Here is a 25,348-nt window from a genome sequence, read left to right on the forward strand (position 1 = left end):
TAGCAATTTTGATAGACCAACCTTTTAAGTTTCCGGAGGAGTATGTGCCTCATAGGAAAGGAAAATCGTCTGTTCCCAAGTTATCATCAGCAGTCGGTTGTTATTCCAGCAGCAGATGTTACTTGGCAGCAAGGACACCAGTGTCTTTTACCCCTCTCATGGATAAAACTGCATCGAGAAGGACAGCATATAGTGAATCCTAGACTAATTCAAGTGGAAAGAGAGCCTGGGAGGTTACCTGGTCCAACCCCTGCTCAAAGCAGGTCCAAGAGCAAGATGCTCTGGGCTGTATCCGCTTGAGTCCCGAGTATCTCCATGGACATAGACCCCACCACCTGTGGGCAACCCAAGATTATGTTCATTTAAAGGAAACACCACACATCATGTACAAGCACTTACCAGCAGTATCTCGACGTTCAGACATGCCGCACTCAGCACAGGGAGACGCTCCTTGTGTATAAGGGGTCAGAGTGGGCCATGGTCACAAACAGGAGGAAGAAAACCAGATGCAGACATGGCTTGCGGGTATGTGCTTTAGGAAAGATCAAATCAACCTGAAAACTAACTCTGAAGGAACTCTTAGGCCTTCTTGTGCTGGAACTATTAAAGACCCCAACTATTGGTATTTAAATGTGTTGAACCCATTTCGCTGGAAAATTTCTACATGGGAGAGATGAATTGCCTGTATTTTGGGAAATGCATCTAGGCCTAAGGAAATCTGAATTTTGGCAAGACCACATCCAAAGCTGTTACAGAGCAAGCAGAGGCAGAGACAAATCAGTTTTTAATAAATAATCTAAGACTCCAAATGAGTTGCACCACTGCACCGTGATCTGGCAGCACACAAGCCTCTGCGGCTACAACATTCAGAGCATCTTCAGCAGTTTCCTACTCTGAAAACTACAATCACTTAAGTCAAAGACTTTAAAATTCATTTTAGCAGAGAAAAATGCATCTTCAGTGATTCACGTTAATGACAATAGTTTCTCCAGGGAGAGGAAAAAAGCCTGCCTACCATGGGAGATCACAGATGCTCTTCCACAGGAAGTCATTTAAACATAGCCATGAAAGAGCAGACTTCACTGTGAGCTTTTCCAGCAGAAAGGCTTAGAGATGGAAAAAATAATACAAACTGTGGCTCCCTCAGTAAGATGAAGAGTTGGATTATTGGCAGGGTATTCAATGCAAGTCTCTAGAAGACGGTCCACGCAGCTGAGAAGTCCACTTGCCGCTAAGCACAACCCACACATTTCTTTTTGTCGGTGCTTTCAGAGAGAATAGGTAAACAGGTTTTAGAAAACTTTTGTAGCAGACAGCATTAGTTATCTTCAGCTGTGCTTTATGAAATAGATAGAGGGCAATATCACTGTTGCCAACTTGTGGCAACTCTCTCCCCAGAGCTTTAAAATTTTAATTATATTCAAAAAAGCAGAGTAGGTATTTCTAAAAAATAGCTACAAGACTAGCCTAAAGCATTCCAAAGATGCAAAGATTTTTGTGGTTTGAAAGTGGTCTAAAGATAATTAAGTTGCAGAGAGGCAATACTATACACAACTGGAGTTATTAACTCTATGAGAGCAAGTAATTACTCCGTTAAACAGCAGAACAAACTTGGTGTTTTTTCCTCATCTTACTCTTGGTCTTGCATACTGCATTATAGACAAGTAAGACTCTAGGAATTCACTCCAAAACAAGAAAGCTAGGTTCAAACAGTTACCAGTATAAAAACAAAGGTATGTATTAATAAAGTAACAAATGCTAACCTTTGGACTTCTCAGCACTGACCATATTCTGTGAGCAGAGGTACATACGGGCTGTATGGGCCGGAGCTGGAAGTGACCCTATCAAAACTCCAGCAGAAACTTAGAACAAGATTCTTAGTATACCTAGTTTAAATGCAAACATTTTGTATTCTCTGCTTTGATGCTTTGTAAAAAGGACACTAGATGTACAAAACACCAGAATTCTTGTGGCTTGAGTTTCAGAGCTGCAGAAGCATCACGAGTTTCTTTTCTAACAAAGAGGCAAGACAGTGTTACACCATGACAATACAAATGAGGACCCCAGTATTTCTTTTCATACATAGCTTGCTGTTCTGTTCTCTGGCATCCAGAACCAACTTCACCATTACACTTAAAACAAAATCAATATAAGAATGGTGAAATATTACAAAGCATGATTAAGAGTGGTCTTAGATGCTATCTTAACCAATTGATCAGTACTTTTTATACTGAAGTTCAAGATTTTCTACAAACCATACTGCCTGCCCAATGGCTTGTAGCAGATTCCAACAAGGTCATATTCTCGTGCACTCTGCCACCACTTCCCATCTTAGTCAGTGAAAATACAGCCCTTGTGTACAGTCCCAGTGTTAAAAAAGCCAGATAGATGCTGTAACATCAGCATAAGAGCAGCAGCATCAGAGCAGCAGCATCAGTAGTCAAAATGAAATCACATAGGAAATGCTGGAATCTCCTTACCCACTGAGAAACATTTAGCTTCCAAGTCTCTCTTATAACAGAGCTAGGTGATGCTTCCATGCTACACAGAAGTGAATTTGGTTGGTTTATTCACTACCACCCTTGTGAGCCTGGGACACATTTAGTTTCCCTTGAGATGGTGTGAAAGGGGCACAGTGAGAGAACATCAGCAGAAAGCACCAGTGTTGACTACAGAACCATTGCATCATAAGCTCTCAGAAATTTTACCAGCCTCAAGCTATCCACGGGAGTTACACCCAGACAAGGAAAGCTTCAGAGAGAAGCACAGTTACTGACAAGTGCCAGTGCCTTCCCCATTACCTTAAATAACCAGAGGATCTGGAATGAGAGCACTGCTGGGCCTTGTGGCTACCCCAGACAACCACATCAGCCCCACCTGGTGCAGGGAACTCAGTGGACCAAGTCAGGTGTGCATTCCTTATTTCTGCCAAAGTATTACTAGCTCTAGGCTAACATTTGAAAGATGCTGTTTTATTAGAAGTCATTTAAGAACACTTTCCAAATCCCCACTGGAACATTTCATTGGCTAGAAGGGAAAACGTTAACATTAATCAAAAAAAATAAGACATTTTTAACTGAAAAGCTCCTGTGAAGTAAAGCTTTCATTCATAATTAAATTCAAAGGCCTGCTGATATAGCAAGTGGAAAATAGTTTGCAGATTTAGGGACACCCACATAAAGCAGGAAAAGCTGCTAATTAAAGCACCTAATTTCACTTAAGTCCAAAGAGTCTTTTGCACAAGATCAGAAAGCTCTACTACTGAACTCAATACCACTTAACTTTCTAAAGAGGTTTTAAGTGGCATATAGTTTAAGATGCTTTTCCTAAGTATTAGTGATGTTAAACTCTGCAGAACGTCTTGTACAAATGCAACAGTAAGCCCCAATTCTTAATGTCTTCATTAGTCCATAAAAGACAGAAAGGAAAGCCTCTTAAGTGTAGCTAGACTGAACAGCTACCATCAAATTGCATTCCTAAAGAAAAATCCTACTCTGCAGAACCAAATAAGCCTGTCAACTCACATTAATCATATCTTGTTTTGGGTTTACTGATGGACTGTATTATTCAGAAACTTAAAGAACTACAAAACAGCCTGATTAGTTGTATTTATTTTTTTTTATTAGGTTTATTATGACTTAGAGTTTCTATTACTCCAGCTGGGTAAACCACATTTGAGAGTAAGTTTAACTGCAGGGCTTCACTTTCAGCCAAAATCATTTTTGCGTTACTTTATTGTAATATAGATTTAAATTTAACATTTAAAACTTACTTCATTAATAAGCAAGCCAAGCTCAGTAGCTTCAGTGCAGGATGTACTTTATGTAACTTGCCGCACATTCATGTTAGATTTGATGTACATGGAGAAGAGACCGGTCAACTATACGATTCATAGGAGAAAGCAAAAGTAAGCACCACTTTTACCAAACTAAACAGTTCTCAATTCAGTGTTTCTTACAGGAAGTCAACTCACTTCTGGCTCCAGGAGCTACAGTTTGGATAACAGCTGAAAGCTATTTCCAAAACATCGATTTTCTACACTGGCACAAGAAATAGTCTTCAAAGCAACAGGTACTGGACTTTTTTTATTTTTTTAAGAGACAACCTGTTCTCCTTGTGTTTACCAGGTGAATACATGCATTTTTTTGATCATTCTGGCAGAGGTTAACAAAGAGCAAACGACAGTTGGGGCTAAACAAAAAACAATCAAAAAGTTGCCAAATATTTAAGGTACAAGCAAAAAAACATTAATGCAACCAGTTTAATATCTAAACCTGCTTTCTTTCAAAGAAAAATGGCACAAATTAAATAAGCCAGACAAATTTAGTTTTAGGTGGTACTAGACTGAATTAACACTTCAAAGCATTAACAGGATTTATTTCACTGCAAGGAAAGGGAAAAGTAATTTCAACAGGCTCCATATATTTGGGCTAGACCAGAAGCACTGTTACAGTTCAATCCATATATGCAGAACTGATACCAATATGATGTTACCTTTACCACATGTAATAGTAAAGTGTGTTAGAAGTTGCAGAGCATAAGCATCTTAGTTGTACAAGCCAGTTAATGAATAAACAGAAGAGCTGAAGAATGGTTCTCACACATGTCCTTTCTGTTCAGGACTCCAGATTTTTCTTCTGGAACAGAAAAATCCCTCTGCCAACAGCCTAATAAATACTAACAGATATATTTAGATACCATCTTCAAAATCTTTGTTGAAAATGCAGTCTCCAAATGAAAACTAGCTTTATGCAGTATTAATATTTTACATAAAATAAGTTTTATGAATCGTAGTTAATAGCAGTAACTGAAACTAATGTATACTGAGTCTTCGGGTGATGTGCAAGTTCAGCTTTGAACAGTTTTTACCGTCTTGCTTTGGACAGTTCTTACACTTGTCCCATAAACTACAGAACCCCTAGCTACAGTATCGTGCAACTGCTGACATCTTCAAGAGCTCTTCAATGTAAAGAAATTTGATGGAAGCACCACAAAGCAAGGAAATCATGCTCTTAGTAGAGAGCCTTGAATTCTGAGAATTTAACACATCATTGCTGCCTTGCCTTGACTACAGAACACCAATGAGAGGACATCAGGGTAAAAAGGAGCAAAACTACAATGAAGTCTGCTTCAAACAGGGAAGATAATATTAAAAAAAATCTGACTCTACAAGCACGTAAGCAAAAGTCTTGAAGAGCTGTGTATTAACATGGAACTCAAGGTGCCTTAACTTAGCTAGAACACCACAATTTTTTTAGTATTGTGAATCTAGCATAGCTGCATTTCATCCAAGAATCAGCCTATGCTTCCAGTTAAAGCATGCATACCACCTTGCTAAATACCTCTTCCCAACTTGCTGGTTGAGAGCTCTTCATTTTCTTATTCCTCCTGTATTATCCCTTTCCTAGGCAGAGATTGAGAGGCCCTAAAAGCCAGAGCTCACCACCAAAGACTTGCTGCATCTACATGTAAAAATAGTTAGGACACTCTTCGAGACTGACACGTATCCTTCCCCATTCAGAAATGGATTTGCAGCAGATCAGCCTTGATCTCTAGTTCAGTTTTAGATTATGCTTAAGTTATGGCAGCCAGAGTTCAATCCTATGAATGTACGCTCAACACAAAAAGAAAGCCATTTATCCTTTTTAATTCATCCAGAGCTTTATAATCAACTTCCAGTTTTAAATTATTTTCTTAGCACTTCACAGAACCTGCATGTCACGCCCTCCTGAAGGAGATGGCATCACACAACCTTGTTTAAGTTAGTCCAAGTTTCCACATGTGACCAGAAGTCTTACTTGTTAGAACACACCCCTTCTCCAACTATTCCCCCTCATTCCCTCTCCTCCCACCCCTCCCCAGCAATGGGCAATTACTTCACAAGAAATGTAAAATGGGATATGGGTGTACACAAAACCTACCCTTCACTAATACTGAACAGAAAAGCCTATTTTCCAATTACAGGACATCTTTCTCTAAATTTAGGTCAGCACTGGTGCAGTCTGCACTGTGTATGATTACCACAGGATAATACCAATAAGTACATATATTTTCTCAAACTGATTTAAAAGCCTATGAAGTTAATCGGGGAAAGTTTAATATTGCTACTTCAGAGCACTAAAACACACAAAGTGAATCCAATAAAGATCCTTGTATTGATTCAATATTAAGTATTAATTGCATGACCATCATAGCACCTCTTTACATTATCACACAATCACCAGAATTAACTGCTTTTAAAACTAAAAAGGGTACAGTCCAATATTTATAACTTGCACACTGTTACTATATAGAAACTAGGTGCATGGTACAGTGCTGCAAAAATGGAAGCCTGCAGTTTTGACAAAGATGCCAAGTTATGTTGTAGACAATTTCAGTCAAACTGGCAATACTGTTTAAGCAAATACTCAACACAGCAGGAAATAAAGGACAAAAAAAGCATTCTATAACCAAATAAACATCTGAAATTTCCTTTCCCTTTAATACAAGTAAGGTCACTTTTAGCCTTGGAACGGATACATGTTCGCCTATGATGATCTTGCTAACTACTACACAATATCTGATGTCCTCTGCTAAGAATATAGTTTAAGAAAGCCGCAGTTACAAGAGGCATCTAATGTAATACCTAAAATTTCCTTTATGGCAATTATTGAATTCATTTGTCTTAAACAGTGAATATGGAAAGATGGCCTCATGTTTCCTTTTCAATAGTACTCTGAGGATCAAGTGGCTTTCAAGCAGCATGGTGGGTTTGAAATTTTTGCAGTTTAGATCATTCTGTTGCGTTTATGAGTTGGTGAGTCTGTAATGACATCGCCACACTGGGCTGAGGTACGCTTTCTAGTTCCACCATTGTCCAAGTGGAGTGCCATTTCTTCTGATATGAAAGTGTTCAAATCAACATCATGGAGTCCATTTCTCCTTCGACTAGCATTGGAGCCACTGCTCACGTGAGTGGGCGAGCCTGGGGTACTTGAGCGAACACTTATACTAGCCATTGCACCACTAAGACCTAGGGGAAAAAAAGAAAAAGCATTTAGATCAAACAGTAAAGAAAGTTAATTTCCCATGTGTGGCAGAAGGGATGACACTTATCTGACTTCTAGTGACATGTTAAAGGCACTTCATCCTATTAGTTGTACCACAATTACTTATATGAAGTCCAGACCACACCTTCCCAGCTTTTAGTCCCTAAGAATCTAGCAATTACTAGAACTGCTTTTTATGACATTAAAAGTGAGCTTATACACCAGGTTGTAACAGCACACTATGGCAAATGCTAGCTCCCATAAGCGTGACATGCTATTCAAAATATGTGTACACACTCAAGAGCAGACTATTTCAATATGAAGGCTTAACACTAGACCAACAGTTACACAGAATGAAAATCCCTCTACCAAGGGCTTTCCAGGTTGACTTGGTCTTTTTTCAAACACCACCACCCTGCTCCCTTTCACTCCCTGTCACTGTAGTTCTAAAGAAAACTGCAGTATGACAGCAGATCTCAAACAGCTAGTGTTTAAATAAAAGCTTTATTTCATGGCTGCCACTATTAGCCAACACATTAGTATTATCAGAATTCAGAAGAGCACTTATAAATAAAAAACAAGCTAAGCAAGACCACATGACAATGCCCCAAAATTTACTATTGACAGATGTGATCCAAAACAGTCACAGGTACCCTGCAATCACTTTGGTTTGTGTTTAGGTTATTAATAAAATATTTAATTAAAACAGAAAGTTTACTTCTTGTAGAAACAAGGCCATAAACAAGAAAACAATGAACTTCATACTAATTTAAACTTTTTGTCTTCAGTAATGTTACTATTGTAACTTTGTAAAAGCAGGACATTCCAAAATATAGGTTTAGTAAGGGCTAGTACATGAAAGCCTAAAAATTCTGCTCAATTTGGAATTCAGGCTACATTTGTAGATAAACAAGAGCTCAGATACAAGACAAACATGTTTGCTATCATAACTGCTTCAAATCTGAGTATTATTAGGAAAGTACAAAATATCTGTTGGCTCTAGAAATAAACTACCAAAGCAAGAGTCACACAGGAAGATGAAGAACAGCAGAACAAGATCTACATCTGTATATTTTTCTAGCAACAAGAACAAGCAAGTGTTAAGCTGTCCAGGAAGATTTCTGTCTCAGTAAGCATCAAAATCTTGAGCGCTCTCAGAGGTTTTCTCCAGTCTCAAATACTCCAATACCTTTGTCCAGCCATCACACACCTTGTGTGTGTGCAAAGCCATTTAATACACATCTTCATATATACTCAACTAGACAGCCAGAAGTCACACGCTGACAAGTAAAGCCTAACAATACCCTATCTATTAGCTGCTGATAGGCCAAACAAGCAACTTCAGAGGCTCTGTGAAGAGAAGACTGCTAGAGCTACTAGCAGAAGGCTAGCTAGAGCTAGATCAGTTGCCAGAAACCTCAGTTAAAGATAAATTCTGAAGCTCTCTGCAGCAATGGCAGGTTGATATACAAGTCAGGATAAAACAGACTGTTTCACAAAACCAATTTCACTCTATTGTACATTACTGCTGAATGAACATTTAAAGCTTAGATCTTGTAGCAGCACAGGATATATTTTTACACAAATTGGGCATTATACAACAACCAGCAGAAACAGCCACTAATCGCTGATGCTTTCTTAGAGCTTTTGCTTACAGCTCTAAGTGGTGTTCCAACACACCCAGAAGCATGGTTTGAAGTCTGAAAGGGACCCTGCAGGTTTTAATATTAAAATAGTCTTGCATTCACAATGGCATAAAGTATTTAAACAGCAGAAGCTGTTTTAGTGAAAAGGTAGTTCAGAAACAAGGTTTGTTCCAGTACTCCCAGGATTAAGGTCAAGTTTAACTTCAAAACCATTATGAAGAGAGGTTCCTATACATCTACCAAAGAAAGTAAAGCAGCTAACTGGATGACATAGATGTATGAGCAAAAAGCCTCTTCAGATACCGTAACTTGGATAAATCACCAACGTGCAAAATTTGGTCAGGTAACAAATCACTTCACAGTTCAAAGACAACAGCAAGTTTAATTTCAACTGGCATGACATACATTAGAAAAAAAACATTAATTCATCCTGTACATTTAAATCTGAAAAAATTGACAGTGCACAGAAGGTGACATTGTTTCAAATCCAAATTGATTGCGAAGGATTTCCCCCCAACATTACTATTCCAAGCAAAATTGCTCTGAACACACAAGTTCAGTGTTGTTACTTCCACTGAGAATCAACAATTTACACCACTTAGTCATTTACTCTTATGTTATACAACCCATAACCAAATGGCCAATATATTAGTTCAGTTTTATCACGACATCTTTTCATTATGTCTAGTGTCCAAGGAAGGAGAGAAAAATTATTTTAAATAAGCCCCAAAACTGACCTGTGACACGAGTACATTTTTTTGGCATCACTCAAGAACTGTTTTTAAGTAGAGTCTTTTCAAGTAACAAGCATTTTTTAAAATAGCAGATATAAGTCAATTAAAAGATGCATCTGTAATATGCTGCAGCATATTCTAAAACAGACTGCCAAGGTTTGCAAGCAATGCCTCAAACAGGTATTGACTTTCCAATATTTAGGTAATACTGAATCACTGTACATGTAAATACACAAACAACCTTCAGGAGATAATCAAGAAGTTAAAATCTTCAATCAATCAAACCTGGTGTCAAAGGCAGAAGAGTAGTTTTGAATTTCTACAAAGACAGAAGGACAAGGATATTGCATCACAACATGGACTTCTAGTTGCAGTTTAATCTTGCATCTCATACAGGTATTTAATACTGAACTAGTGAGTAACAGTCATTACTGAGTATGCTAACAGACTGAGTGACAATCTGGTATCAGTTACTGGCAGTTAACCATATTACATAGCACTACATATCAATCCAAGAGAGCAGAACTGTCAAACAAAACACTTAGAGCACAGTTTAGGATTGGGTAATCAAGCTAACATGGAAGAGTCAAAAAAATTCAAAGCATGCACTGAAATATCAAGTTGCCATTTCATGGAAGCAACACCTTTGAAGACAATCAGCAATGCAGTAGAAAAGATCTATTTTTTGTTCACAGAGAAAGTATCTTTCAGGATCTGAAACTGAACTGGGATCCACAGTTCACTGTTTCTTGGAAAGCTGATGTAATGCAAAGAAGAAATCTCAGAAAACCCATTTATTGTGAATTATTTGGAGTTTAAGTTTTCAGTGGACTCTGAGATCTCTTCCCAAAGCATTTAACCATTTAAAGCAGAAAGCAAGCAGTAATAGATACTAGGAAGTAGTAAGATGACATGACTGTTAGCAACACCATTTCACAACCTCAAATTTCTATACTGTGATTAGCATGACTTAATCACAGGCACAGCAGTTTTGTCTATACAAAAGGACAGAGATTCAAACAGCTACTGAAGTGTCTTTACTTCTTTCACGATCTCACGACCACGCCTGAAGTATCCCACTGCTTTCTACAGGAGACATTTCCTTTTACAAGAGGCCTTTAAGAAAGGACACATGGCTCTTTCTCCCTTTTTAAACTTGAAAGGATTGAAGTGGAGGGCATATCTGAAATATTTTGCAATATGTATTACATTCTCACTCCTGCCATATCTTTCAGTCAAGTCATCAACAATATGGTGTTTCATAGCCGGTAATTTCACAAAACTCTGCTTTTATCTGAAGCTATATTCTAAAGCATTTGTTACAGTACTATTAGAAAAAGCTGCATTATAGAAGAAATTGTGACTAATACTAGCTAATTTATAACTAAGTACTCTCCAAAACTATCAGGTGATTAGAATGCTTGGCTAAAAGTGTATGTTTTATGGCATATGAAATACTTAAGGTAAATAAAACTCAAAGTCAAGTCAAAATTAGCAAGTTTATCAACACTGGCCTAACAAACTGAAAATGCTGTTTTATATGCACTATAACTATGTCCATAATGAGTATGAGTTATTCAGGTGACTACCACAACATTATACTAGATAACTACTGTTCAGTATAGTATTAACTATTGCTTTCCAGAAGTTTTACTCAGGAAGTATCAAAAAGAACATTCACGCTTAGATAAGTGTGACTAAAGCAGGAATTAGTTAATAACCCCAGATAAATAAAAAATGGCATGCAGATAGATCCTCGTCACTCCTCTGTCACACTCACCCTTTCACAGTACTGCTCAAAGAGCAAGTTTTAGCAGTACATACCAATACACAACTCTGATAGCTATATATACACACACACAACCTTTAACTTAAACTCTTTCAAACTAACCTGAACTCTGCTCTCCCATGCCCTCTTCTACCAACTGCTTCTTCTCCACTAACAACTGCTGCTGTTTTATATTGCAGTTTAATATTTTGAGAAGAGAGTAAGAAGGTCTAATGGAAATTCAGGCTCTAAAGGGGCCAAGCCACACACTTCAACATGCTAGAGCAAGGGGTTCCCCCCCTGCAGAGAGACTGAATCACATTAATGATATACATCAACATTAAAGCTAAGGAGCAAAAGAACTAACACTCCCTCACTGTGCTGTTGCACACTCACATCATTTTTACTGAAGAACACTCAAGTCTAATATATTTCAGCATTGTCTTCCCATGCTTGCTTCTTCCCCCTCCTCAAATCATAGCATTTTCTCCTGTTATGTTGGGAGAATGGTTTGTAAAGCATGGAGAGCATATCCCACACTACAAGACATCATTTCAAACATGGACTGTGTACAGCCACTAGCACTGCAAGATTCAGTATGCTAGCTACGCAAGCCAAGCAGAAAATGACCTGGGACATGTCAGCTTTTGGCAGTCTTATGACTATTAGCTCAGTTTTATCTAATTCTGTCATTTGAAACTCTTCTTACAGAATTGGATACAGCAATATGCATCGAGAAAGTAGGTGAAGATACATCCATACCTGTGCTAACTGCAATGACATTTTAAGGTCTGGTGGAAGTTAAAAACCCAACTCTATTTGAGATGCTGAGCAATAAAGGTATTTATCTTCTATCACATCTTAAAACACTAAGAAACATCAGATGCACAGTTCCTGAAGTTTCAGAAAAATCCACTTGAGCTTCAGAGTAAAAGAGTATCTATTACCTTGAGCTAACTACTCAGCTTTTCTTGAAGGCTTTAATTTCTTTTCACATATTCACAGTTCAGGTTCCTAGCCATGTTTTATTTCAAGGGTTACCATTGGCACACTAATAATGGAAAGCTGATATTAAGGGCAAAGACTTTTTTTATTTACCAGAGTTTAACTCTCTCAAGAGGTTACTTAGTTCCAAAAACTCATTCTCAAGTACCCTTAAGTTACACTAAGGGTTTCAGTAACAAGTGTACAGCATACATACCATAGAGTTAAAAGAAAAGGTAGATCACATACACCTTAAACATTCTTGTGTCAGTATAGGTTTTTTTGTCATGACCATTTTGCTTTTAGCTACTGTAACAAGTCTTGAAAACAGTAGTAGAACAAGTCTCCTTATAGCACAAAGACTATTGTTAACTAGTATCATAAGATTAAATTTTGGGTTCAAAGTCTCTAGCTTCTGTCAAGAAAACTGTTAACTACCTTGCAGAGCTATAATATAGGTCAGATATAACAAGGTTTGGCATAGAAGAGGTAAGGTTAAAAATCCAATTTTAACAGATTTCTCTTCAGATGCAGCATACAGTTTTAAGATTGTACTGATACCTAAAGATACTCCTCTCTAATGTTTTTGTCTAGGGCATACACCTGGAATTGTTTGCTGTTCCAGGAAATATTTGATTATTAGCCACTTTGTTACCACAGCTTCTGTCAAAGTTTTCAGATGTGATTATGAAGCATTTAGAGGTTACATGATCAAAATACAGTTATTTCCCCCAAAGAGCAAGATCAACAAGTTATAGGACCATGGTCTTTAGACATATATTAGTACCTATTTCTGAGAAGTCAATAAACCAGCTCAACTTCAACAGAGCTTTATTTGGTGTCATATCATGACATAGATTCATACCTATCCCTGCTTCACTAAGAGACCTTGCTTAGAGCAGCAAGTTTTAGCATTACCCATCAAATCTAATTCAGCCCATCCACATTACAAATAGAGAAACACTCCATTTCCACAGGAAGCCTACCAGCACAAAACAAAGCCTCACTCCCTTACATGCCAGCCAAAAACTCCCCTTAAAGCTTTAGTCCTGAACACTTGCTGAGACTGCTACTCACTATCATCAGGTTTTCTCATGTTTCCTCACAATACCTAGAAGCAGCAAATCACTTTTAAACAGCCTGTCAAAAATGAAGATAAACATAGCCCTACAGAGAGGACATCAATTTACACAACCTGAAGATCCTATGCAGGTTTCAAAATCAAAACATAACTCTGAGAAGCCCTATGATAAATAGGAAAAGAGTTTGGGAGATAGTTTAATCACAACTTCCTTAATGTTAAAGAGGAGGGGAGAAGCTCCTCTTCCCCTAAAGAGAAGGGGAGGGCACACAGACACTGTAGGCAATAACCTAAAAACAGTTATCAGGCCAAATACAAGCCTAGTCACTAAAGGATTCGCACAAAAGGATTTGTGTCAAAGACCAGACTGAAACTGGTATCAGGAGAACCTAATCCAGAAGGTGACTGACATGTAATCTTGTCAACCAGCTGATGAAAGGGAAGAGTGCATTTCTAGCCCCTGCAGTGCCAATACGCAGCAGAGAACTTCCTATGGTCCTCATGACCCTGTATTAGGTTATGAAATATGAAAAAACTTTATACTTCATGGTTCAGATTCCCATGCTGTAGAGAAGTGACTTCCATAAACCACCTCTATACAAAGCAGATGCTAAGAAACAATACAAGGACATGAAAAGAGCATATTACCAATAAAAATGCCTCTGACTTTACTCTGCTTGAGAGCTCACTGTGCTGAAGTGAGTCCACCCAGCTTACTATCACCTGAGAATAAGACTTTATAGTTAAAGCCAACTGCACACCAGATTCAACTAGTTTCAGAAAACAAGATTTTTTTTAAGAGGGTGTTTATCACATCATATCAGGTGAGAGCCAGCTTCTGCAGTTGTTCTCCTCATGAAATTAGCTCTACCTACTGAATAAGCAATACTAGCACACAGAATTCTCTAGCCAGCTTCCAATATGAGAAGGGAAGTTGCCAAAAACTACACGACTGGGTAGAAGCATGCTTGATTTAAATGGCAACAGAGCAGCAAACAGTACCAGAATTAGGCTGTCACCTAGACAGTAACAGTGTCTGGCTTATGTATCTTGAAAAGCCACCACAGCACAGCAGAAGCAAAGACTGCATTTTCAGGAATCTGCTCATCTAATTAACTCATTAATTCCACCCCCCACTGAGAATATTGAGACAGTAACAATTTCATTTAAGTTTCACAGGTTGTACTTCTAGATAGCTTGATTTTTTACTTTTAGAATGGTCTACTATTTATACCTCAAGATATCTGCTACCCTTTAGAATTTTAGAAGGCGTAAAACCCACAGGTGAACTGCTTCATTTCACCTCAGGAGCATTTTAAAACATGTTTTTCTTTATCACTTGCTAGGTAATGGTCCAATGCAGAATATGCTACTGAATGTTCATACCTGAAAAGGAGAAAAGATACACTGCCAACATTGTTGGTGATGGCAAGGAAGGAAATTCAGTATGACACTGGAAGACATTTAAGACTGAAAGTAAACTAGAACTAAGTTCTGAACAGGACTCAAGTATTGCAATGATGTGCAAGTAAAGTGTTCTTCCCAGGATACTTTAAGTAGAATGCTAAACCATATTATCCAGTGCATAACAACAAGGGTACTGGAGTGAGGTGAGGTACCCCCAGAGACAGAAGCTTCAGACAAATTCCCTCCATAACACTGCAAAAACTTGCTAGTTATTTGCTACTAGTCAAATCTCAATATTTAACTAGTTGCCAGCATAGTATTATCATTTTCTAAGAATTCTGTTCACTTTAGCATTGGCATGAATGCCAAGTCTCTTCATTGCTTCAAAAACACTACCAAAAGTTGATATTTAACTATTGAGTTCACAGTTGTAGAATATTACAGATCCAAACTTCATTTTTATACAATACATTTCCTCATTCAAAATATTTGACTATGCAACTTTTTAGTAGGTACATGCATTATACATGCAAAAACTCCCTTAGAGAATTAAGGAGATACCTTCAGCTGGAACATCAGGTACATGACATATTATGACACCAACAATGGCCAAGAGCCAGACATGCTTTAAGAACCCCCACCCAATTTTAACCAAGTAGTATTGAAAAAATTACTGTTACCATGCAGAGCTATGGCTTCACGGAAGGGTTGCAAATCAGTCTCTACAGATGAGCTAGTTTCTGTTGAAGTAGCTCGGTTAGGGGATACTACAGTCAGTCTTGGGGGAGCTCTAGAATTTCTTGGAGGAGGAACTTTTCCACATAGGAAGCTGATCAAGTCTTCTCTACGAATAGTTCTTCTGCGTTTTTTAACCCAAGCTAACACATCCTTATTCCGACGCTGATAGCCAATCTGAATTCCTACATCAAAGCTCCGCTGATGGGCATCCACACTTTCTGCAAGAAGACAGAAAAAAGTTTTCTTAGTAAGTGTTAACAGAGAGCAATGTATAGAATGGCACATCACAGATACGGCTTCCTGTCAACCATGGGAAAGAAGTAGATTTTCTACAGGTTACTGTAACACAGTACCAAGTTAGCTGTAACAAATTAGCTAGCATTGAAGATGAGTCATATTAAACCCAAAAAGTATTAGCTAAAAAGTTCCACCCCCTTTACAAGTCAAAAAAAAGTCAAGAGCAACTCAAGCACAACCTAAATAGCATTTACTATACTTCAGGTCAACACTACAGCACTGTTTATGAAACCATGTTGTATTAACATTGAAAACACACTTTGAGCCTGTCAGTCTGAGGAAGGTACTTAAATCAACAGACAACATGCTTTAAGAGACACTCTTAAAGTACATCACTACAGTCAAGAAACCCCACAAAAACAAAAGTAATAACTGCTTTTCTTGATTCTGATAGGTAAGGAATTTTCAGAAAACTCAGATTTCTTTAGAGTCCCTCTAGTTTCATCTGAATTTCAACTGCAGAGGCAACCTGCAGGAGGCCATAGTTTTGAAACTACTTAGAACACAAGTGTCCCCAATGCCTTTCAATTAGGCAACACACCATTTACAAAGGAAGTCTAAAAAAATTTCCTTCCCCATTTAAGATCCCATTGCAAATTTGATATACAAAAGCTTTAAACACATATTACTTGCAATTAACCCTACCACAAAATGCAATTTCATTCTCCATTGATGTAATTGGTCACCTGTGCACATCAGTTATAACTGTGCCTCTAAGAAGGACTCTTAAATGCCTTATATTACATTGCTTTCAAACTTTGATAAATACATTTCTGGCTACTAGTTTAAGTAAATTTCAGACAACAGTAACAGGTGGGACAAACCATATTCTCTACACAATTATGCTCATCTTGTTTGTCATAGATTTGTTATCAGAGCTTTGCCAACAGCTATTTCAGTTTTATGAAAATTACTGCTATGTTAGCTCTTGCTCCATTAAAAGACATCAACATATCCACTCCTATTTCATTTACTTGATTTCCATATATTTTTTTTTAATCTGACAGATCTAATTAAAACAGCTTTTTATATTCTTGCTTTACTAATGAAGTCCAACACAAAAGCCATTTGCCCAGAACAATATTAAGAGATTTAAGAACAGCTGTCCAAGATATTGGTTTACAGGTAAACAGTGACATACACATCTAATCTAGTTCTCACACTCAAAAAACCCCCAAAGATAATCACTATTAAATGCTGTTCTTAGACTTATATTCTAAGGTACCACTGCATGGTCCACAAAAGACAGCACTAAAATCTACATTATCAAAGAGCAGCACTTCAAACATAACACAACCTACCAAAAAAGAAAAACATCCCAAATTGATCATAGCTAAATCTTGGAGCTTTCAGAATATAAGCTATACAGGTATACATAGAGTACACTTAACATGTTAGTTACTTTTATGCACTCCAAGAGTATTTTGCCTGTGCTGCTTTATAATCAAAAGGCTAGAAGATTTACAAATGCTAATTCCTGTGAAAGCAATGGCAACATGACAGATTATTCCTCCAGCCATTTTGTACTCCACAGCAGCTAAGGCTCCAATGCACTCACTAGTAAAAGCTACCCAAACACTTCGGAGATAATTTGGAAACTGACAATATTCCTTTAATCACTTCCCGAAATACCACAAGACCTTCTGAGAGGTGAGGAGCCCAGCTTTATGTCAATAACCTGCTTTCCTTGTATACAAGAATGCTTTACAAAGGACTAACCATGAACTAGTTATGAGGTCAAACACACTGACTGCTGATGTAGCCTGGACAAATTTCAAGTGTCATTACCCTGGGAAAGATTAGATTTTCTATGGTAAAAGCTACAACTACTTTGTTTACAAAGTTAAGCTGGCAAAATATAAGCAGTCAGGCTGCCTACATCCTGAAATTACTAAGTCAAAACTAACATTAACAAACATTCAGCTTTTTTTTTTAATAAAAAAGGTAAATTGTAGGCTTAGAAGTCTTATTCTAATACATGCCTAAGACTTTCTACAGTGGCCTTAAGTTCCAAATCCTACATTACAAGCCATGCCTTCACTTCTTTAGTGCAATCTGGAAGATAATCAAATGTCTTTAAACGAGGCCTCTATTACCAGCACCAATCAGAAATTCATGATCTAAGACCTTCACAGTGTGGTGTGATATTATACTACTAATCTATTTTCAGAAAAAATGCTGACATTCAAGACATCATGGCATTCTCCTTATGCACTATTCCTCATGTAGCTCGTTAAAAGAATTTTAATGTCTCAAAATCACAAACATTTATCAGATCAGAAACCCAGCTGACAGGGCAAGAGGCAGTTTGTGGTGTTCAGTTTACCACACCAAGTACTCCTCCAGTGTTTTGACAGAGTCCTCCAAAACACAAACATTACTGAATACATGAGAAACAACAGGATACTTTTAAAGAGCCATGTTCATCACTAGGGAAGGCAAATTCACATTAAGAGACTCCAACTTGCCTGGTATGCCAGTGCCTAGATGGTTCTACATGTGTTCTCAACAAATTTCTACCCACTTGGAAGTTAAATTCAAATCAAAAGATCACAGTTCTTAAAGATCTGTTTTAAAGAAAGATTTGTTTTAGGTGCTGCTTTTTGAAGTATTACATTACACCTGACTACAGACAGCTTCCTACTTAAATTCTAGTTTCCCTGACCACCACACATATACTCTTCTGTTAATCACATTAGTGCAGAAAAATCAGGCTCATTTTGCCTATAGCACAAGTAATCAAATGATTTAACCAAAAATAAACAGCCTAAGTCTTTATAGTAAAGATGCTGTAAGGGAGAGCAATGCCATTTGTAAAGAAAAGACTATAATTATTCCAGACAACTTAACACTACCTGCTGCTACTCTAGCACCACGCTCAAGTGGCTAGTGTCCCAGACCATGTTCTAGTGACCCACTCCCTCAGGCCAACACCTACCCTGTTATGTGATGTGCTGCCCCTTTATATGACCTATGACACATACACCATATCCAAATGCACTTTCTGCAAGAGTCAAGCCTCTGGCAGTGAGGGTTATGCATCTGCATTTCCTCCTTGCTCCATCCACATATGTCAGAAACCTGATCAGCCATCACAAACATGTTACTAAGTTCAACTGCCTAAAGCAAATCCAAAATCGGAAAACTAGAGACAAATGAAAGAACACACAGTTAGAACTGTAGATAATGCTGTACAGGCCAAGAAAAAAAAACATCCCACAAGTCAAAAAAAAAATCAAACTACAAGTCAGAAAAACAATTTGGAACTTTAATGTTTTTTCCTTCCTCAGAATGGAAGACAGTCACAATGGGAATCACACTGTGCCAATTTAAGCCTCCACTGATACAGGTATCATTTTTGTACAATCGTTTAAACAAACTAGAAACCACTGAATGACGCTTCTGCAGACAATTCTTTTGACAACCCAAAGAACAGCAGGGTTTAGAAACAGATCCTGACAGATAGAAACACACAGTAAAACAGCGCAAAAGCACAGCCACATGCAGAGCGTGCTCTTATCGAAGTTTTGGCTAACACTGCTTTCTTACAGCCACGCTGGACACAGTCATAATGACATTCTAGTACTTAAGATAAACTGTGAATCTTCTTAAGTAAGAAGCCTCACACTGCCACAGGAAGATAAAACTTGGTCACATAATATGTATGCAGAATTTTACAAACACTAAACCCAGCCTGTGCTTCACTGCAAGTGTACATGTATTATACTGATATCCCAACATTTAATACACCATGAAACACACAAAATGCAGGAAATTTAAGTACTGTTTAACAAGCTATTGCACTCTTCCCTTGAATTCACAAGGGCAAGCCACACATTAAAAATACCCTTTTTCAAGGGTCTCAAAGTAAAACAGCTTTTAAGTTATTAGTCACTGACATGAGGCAACAACAAAGATTCAGCTACCGTCAGCTAAAGTGGCCCAGGGAAAACTTCAAGATTGAGGAAGCAGTCTCGGGTTAGATTTTATCAGGGTGAATAAGAGACATTAACAGGCCCTGCTTATGAGTAAGCCGGGGCAGGAGGCAGAGTGGGGCCCGGCTCGGTGGGGAGGGCTGCCGGGGCAGCGGGGGGGGGGGGGGCAGCCCCTTACCTTTGTAGAGGTTGGTGACCGCGGTGGCGGCGTTCTGGAAGGGGACCCAGAGGGATAGCCCCGGCTGCTGGCACACCCGGTCTGCAGGGAGGGAAGGACACACACTGTTTATTTTGGAGTCACCAACTCCGAACGGCCATGTTAGGTTTCGCCATTTTGTTCCACCTTCCGAAGGCAACTCGGGATCACGGTCGAGAAGGGCGGGCCGGCAGCGGCCCGGTCCCGGGCAGCGGGCGCGGCGGCGGCGCCCCCAGCCCGCCGGGGCAGCGCCCTGCCCGGCCCCCGCCCGCAGCCCCCGCCGCACAATGGGGCCGGCCCCTCACTTCGCCATTTTGTCGGAGCCTCTTCCCTGGGCTGGGCGTCAGGAGCCGCCGCCGCCGGCAGGGCCGGGCTTCCCGGTCTGCCCCCACCCTCCCCGCCCCCGGAGCCCGCCGCTCCCCGGGCATTCACAGGGCTCGCCCCCGCCGACCGGGACCCTCCCGGCGCGGCCCCCCGCCGAGGCCGCTCTCGGCCGGAGCGCCCTGCCTCCCCGGGGCCGGCAGGGCCCCGCCGGCCGCCCTCCCGGGCCGACCCCCGCCTCCGCCAGCCCGGGGCGGAGAGGGGGAGGGTGGCCAGGCCGGGCCGACGTAAGAGCCGGCCCAGGGGCTCCGCCGGCCCAGGCCGCTCCGCTGGAGGCCGCGAAGGGCAACGTCCGGGCAGCGGCCGCGGTTCCCCCTCACGCCATTTTGTTTTCCCGTCTGCCTCTATGAACGGGCGCGGAGCCCCCGGGCCGGAAGCCCGCTCCTCCCCCTGCCCAGGCCACTCTCGCCGCTCGTCTCTTTGTGACGCCGCGGCCCCGTTCCCACCCCACCCCCGGCGGCTCCGCGGCCGCCCCGCGCCTCTGCGACCACCCCACCCCCTCCCCCCCCCCCCCCCGTCTCCGGGCCCGGCCTCGGCCCCAAACCCACCGCGCTCCGGCTCCGCCGCCCGCCGAGCCCCGTCCCGCCCCAGCCGCCTCAGCAGCGGCCCCCCTCGCCTCCCCTCCCCGCCCCAGGCACCGCCGCTCCCCCCGCACCCCCCCCCCCCCCCCGCGGCGCTCACCCTTGTAGAGCTGCGCCACGGCGGTGGCCGAGTTCTGGAAGAGGTGCCAGAGCTTCTGCTGCTTGTGCTCGGGCTGCGCCGCCGCCTCGTCCTGCAGCTCCGGGGCCAGCGCCTCCTCCTGCTCGGCCTCGGCCAGGCACTGCCGCTCCCACTTGCTGAACCAGTGCTCAGGCCCGTGCTCCTGGATCTCCGCCTCGCCCTCCTCCTTCTTGTCCTCCATCCTCCGGCCGGCTCCGCGTCCCTCCCCGCCGCCGCGCAGGCCCGGCCCCGCCGGACGGCCGCGCTCGCCTCCCCTCCGCAGCTGGGCCGGCCCTACCTCACCCCCATGCTCCCGGGCCGGCCCGTCCGTCCGCCGGCTCCAAACACACTGAGCGCCGGCGCCGCCCCGAGCACAGTAAAAGCCCGTCGGAGACGCCCGGGAACGTGCTGCCGCCCAGCGCCAGCGCCCGCCCCCGCCGCCCGACTGGCCGCCGCCGCCCCGGCACCGCCGGTTTGAACGGCACCTCCGGCGCTCACTGGGCCGCCCGCACGCCCATCAGCGGGACGCGCCGGGGGGACGGGCCCAAAGCAAGATTGGTTACGCTGTCACACACCCGCTCGCAGATGTCGTCGGCCGCGGCGCGCAGGCGCAGTGGCCTCCCCCGCCGCCCTCGGCGCGGCCGGGCCCCTCCCCCTGGCGTGATGCGCCGGGCCCCGGGGCGGCCCCGCCCTCGCCCCTCACCCCGCGGCGGGCCGGGCCGCAGCCGGCGGGGCCCGGGCGGCGGCTCGGGGGCTGGAGCCGCGGCGGGGCTGCGCGGGCCGGGCGCCCGCGGGGGCAGGGCAGGGCAGGGCAGGGCCGTTCTGCCATCTTGGCGCTGCGGCCTTCCCCAAGCCGGGTAAGGCGTTGCCCCGCCGCGGGCTTCTCCCCGGCCGCTGCCGCCGGGGCCGAAGCCCGGGAGGTGACAGCCGGCCGCCGCGCTACCCACCTGAGGGGCAGATCCTCGCCCGGGAGGTGGTTTCCTCCGCCCGGCCTGCGGCCAAGGCCGGGGCCAGGCCCGGGGGAAAATGGCTGCCGCGGAGGGCCGGGGCTGGGCCCTGTTGCGCGGCCGAGCCCGGCTCCAGCGCCGGAGAGAGCGAGGTGGCGGCCGGGCGGTTTGCGCTAAGTACTCAAAACCCTTGCGATCCCTTTTCTACCGTTTTTGCACTTCTTTTATTTACCATTTCTTGTAGTGTATTTGCACTGTACCAGGCAAAATTCTAACAAATAGTAAGATAAATCACAGCTTCTTTGCACGTGTTTAAAGCACTTGTTTACCTCACGATCTCTTCAAAATGCTGCTGTGAAAATTCTGTTCCTCGCTACTCCGGCCACACTAGTCCTTTCCATCCAAGCAAACGTCCCCCCGAGCCAGCGTGTGAGCCAAGCCGTGAATCGGCGTAACAACAGCGGTCAGCAGGCAAGCGCCTGGAGTTTCACTCGCCATCCTCTGTGAAATACTCCCATCTCTTGTTTGTTACTGCTCTAGTGCAAAGGCTGGACATACCTGCAGCAGGTTTTGCACCCCCTGCCCTGAGTCTGCAAGGCCACTGCTGCATGTGTGCAGCTGGCTTTCACATCAGCTCTTCCGTATTACCGCACTGGTGTTAGACATAAACTGGTAGTCTGGGGTGCCCACCCCACTCACACTCACGGGATGTCAGAAGCACTCACAAGCTTCATGGACCGTTTCCTCCTCTGACAGCCTATTTTATTCAGCCTGTACTTGTTCCCATGTTGAACTTGGATCTTCATACAACTCCCGAAAACATACAGGAATTCAAGCCTAAATCATATATAGTGGGGAAAGAGATGGTATGAGGAAATAATTAGAACTGTTGGGTTTTTTTATCTCTAAAGGCAACTGAAAACTAAAGCTGCAGGCTACTATCTTTCCTAGACCACTGAGACTAACTACTAGGGACCTCCTGCTTGTGGGTTATGCTATGGTACTCCACGTGAGTAGAAAGGATGAGAGTACCCGTACCTCTGTGCACGTGTTCTTAAACTGAAGTTGTGGCATTAGCTTTTTAATACATATTTCATAACGCTAATGCACATACACAGAGGCATGGATATTCTGTTCCTTTCTAGGTAAAGCTCTGTCCAATCCTTATTTAGGATTATGAACTTCAGCAGGTTTAGGAGTAGTCCTAGGTATAAGCTATTGGGCTTTTATGAATGTACAAAGATATCATAGAAAAGAAAAGAATAAATTTTAAAAATTTAAAAATGTTGACAATAAATGAAAATTGGTTTTGTAAATCATATATTGATCAGTAGGCCAGTAAGTACATATTGTGGTGGAACGCGGATTTTTCTCCTGTGCAACTGTTTTAAGGAAAACAAAGAACAGAAGACAAAACTCTCTTCTCTGTTGAATAGGATTTCTTATAAACTACCTTCAACTTGGAAATGTTCATTCCTTATATTCTTAAACTGTTTGAATACTGAAAGACATCAAATGGGAATGTGTGATGGGATTGTGTTCAAGTACTTCTCCGATAAATAGGGTACTTAAATCCACCTCCCTCATCAAAAGGTGAGCAGAAATGCTCCTGCCAACTTCAATGGGCTTTGCAGATGCTCTGTGTAAGATCTGAGATCAGAAGTTACTGGATGGAGCTTGATATAGGAGGGGACATGGCTATCCTGGATTTTGTGTACCACACATCTGTTTTTCTGAATATTTCTAACGAGTTGCATAATGTTGGCAGCTGTGAAACAAACAGCTGGTTACTGCAACACAATGTAGCGTTAGTCACGATTTGTCAAGTCCTGAGATTTGGCCATGACTGATGCCCATTCAGTATAAATCAAGCAGAGAGCTGTAATGCGTCACTAGGTAGTCCTGGGTAAAAGCGCAGCACCCGCATTTCCTGGTTTAGTTTGGAGAAACCTGGATACACACAGTTCTCAGAAATATCTACAGCTGACAGAAACTGCTGAGAGTTTAAGAGGGCTGTTTCCCTTTCTACACCTGTTCCTCCCGGTGGGGTGGGTAACGTTGGAGTTGTTGTATCAATTGTTTTTACAGTTTTCTGAAGTGGCCATTGGTGATTTCTGGGATAATAGTGTGGAGGGGCCTAGCACAGCTGAGAACTGGGATATTGAATTTTAAAATTAGAAAACTTATGTCATTTTTTGATAGAATGGATTGAAGAACTTTAACTTGGTCTACAGACTTCTTTATGCCACCTGAAGATAAAAAGAGTGTTAGGGACCTGGGAAAGGAGTCAAGCATTTTCTGGGACTAGAAGAATAAAGTACCAAAGGAGTCCTGCAGGTAGCGAAGTAGCATTAAATGGAGAACGAAGACAATATTGATTGACTTTTCTTGGGTAAAACTTTGACAAACTTTTGACAAACTCTGACAAACTTGTTGACAAACTTTTCTTGGGTAAATTGTGGAGGAGGCAGTAAAGGAGAAAAGAAAAAGGAACGAAAGCACCATGCGCAAAAACCCCTTAACACACCCAAACACTCTTCTCCCTGATGCCTCCTAAGAAGCTTAGTGCCTGTATCCTCTGAGCAATACTGATTCACTAAAGATTTTTTCCTCCCTGTAAATAAAGAACAAGTTTCATGCTAATCCATTTTGACCTGCCATCAGTGGCCTGGGACAAACACAGCTGTGCTGGTTTTGGTTGCTGGTAAGCAATTTATTGGCTAAAGTCAAATGCAAAAAGACTGGGAGATCAATGGTGTACGCACAGTGAATGTGGCATCTGAGTAATCTTGGTGTTTTGCCTCTTAATTTCCCCCATGGGAACGCTGTAGTGATGAGAGCAGTGTGGCATCCCAACTGAAGTCTCAGGGGAGATAATTACTGGAGCATGATGAGGGTATGCTAATTGTAGAAGGCTCTGAAGGCTTGTTTTATTCCCTTATGCAGACTCTTACTGGGAGTTGAATCTAATGATAAATAAAGGAAAACATTTTTTAAATTTGAGAATATGAAATTGGGGGAAGAGAAGGGTTTATTGGTAATACAATCTATTCAAAGTGAACACTAATGTTTTAAAATATCTGAATGTATAGGTGGCTGAATATAGACATGGAAGTGTTTTCACAGTGCTGCGGCCAAATGTGTGGATACTTGTACAAGAGAACTTTCATGATACTTTAACATATTGGAGGAACTGAAGGGAGCAGGTATTCATTTCACCAAAGGGAAAAAAACAGGTCTGAGTGACAATGTTTTCATTTGTCTTCACCATTTTGTCCTTTGGGATCAGACTCTAGGTATGCTGTCCTCCAAAAAACCAGGTCAGCAGGGAAGGAAATTACTCAGCTGGAAATTGTAATGTTTCTCAGGCTAAAGTTTTCAGCCCAAGTAAATCTGAAGTAGTACGCCTGAGCAAGCAAGCAGCAGGTATCTATGAGAAGTCGGGTTTACAGAGAACAGCAGTGCACTGACCGTTGCATATTGCATAATCAAGACAGTTTAACCTGT

The 25,348-nt window shown here is 42.0% G+C and overlaps 1 protein-coding gene across 1 annotated transcript; it reads right to left on the reverse strand.

Moving 5' to 3' along the window:
• Positions 1–5,631: 5,631 nt before the first annotated feature.
• HAPSTR1 (HUWE1 associated protein modifying stress responses) lies at positions 5,632–21,411 on the reverse strand. Its single transcript, XM_075515340.1, has 4 exons — positions 20,877–21,411; positions 19,797–19,877; positions 15,329–15,604; positions 5,632–7,012 (listed from the first exon to the last, which is right to left on the reverse strand). Exons 1-4 carry the CDS (start codon positions 21,094–21,096, stop codon positions 6,768–6,770), a joined length of 822 nt encoding a protein of 273 aa, XP_075371455.1. The 5' UTR covers positions 21,097–21,411; the 3' UTR covers positions 5,632–6,767.
• Positions 21,412–25,348: the final 3,937 nt, after the last annotated feature.

The sequence above is a fragment of the Mycteria americana genome, chromosome 12 (assembly GCF_035582795.1).
Source record: "Mycteria americana isolate JAX WOST 10 ecotype Jacksonville Zoo and Gardens chromosome 12, USCA_MyAme_1.0, whole genome shotgun sequence".
Taxonomy (NCBI): domain Eukaryota; kingdom Metazoa; phylum Chordata; class Aves; order Ciconiiformes; family Ciconiidae; genus Mycteria; species Mycteria americana.

Excerpts from the sequence above, each read along its gene's own strand:
- HAPSTR1 (XM_075515340.1), bottom strand. The coding sequence starts at position 21,096 with ATGGAGGACAAGAAGGAGGAGGGCGAGGCGGAGATCCAGGAGCACGGG. Across the intron at positions 19,878-20,876 it reads CGTGGCGCAGCTCTACAAGG|ACCGGGTGTGCCAGCAGCCG; the intron begins GTGAGCGCCGCG and ends CCCTCCCTGCAG. Across the intron at positions 7,013-15,328 it reads TGAAGCCATAGCTCTGCATG|GTCTTAGTGGTGCAATGGCT; the intron begins GTAACAGTAATT and ends TTTTTCCCCTAG.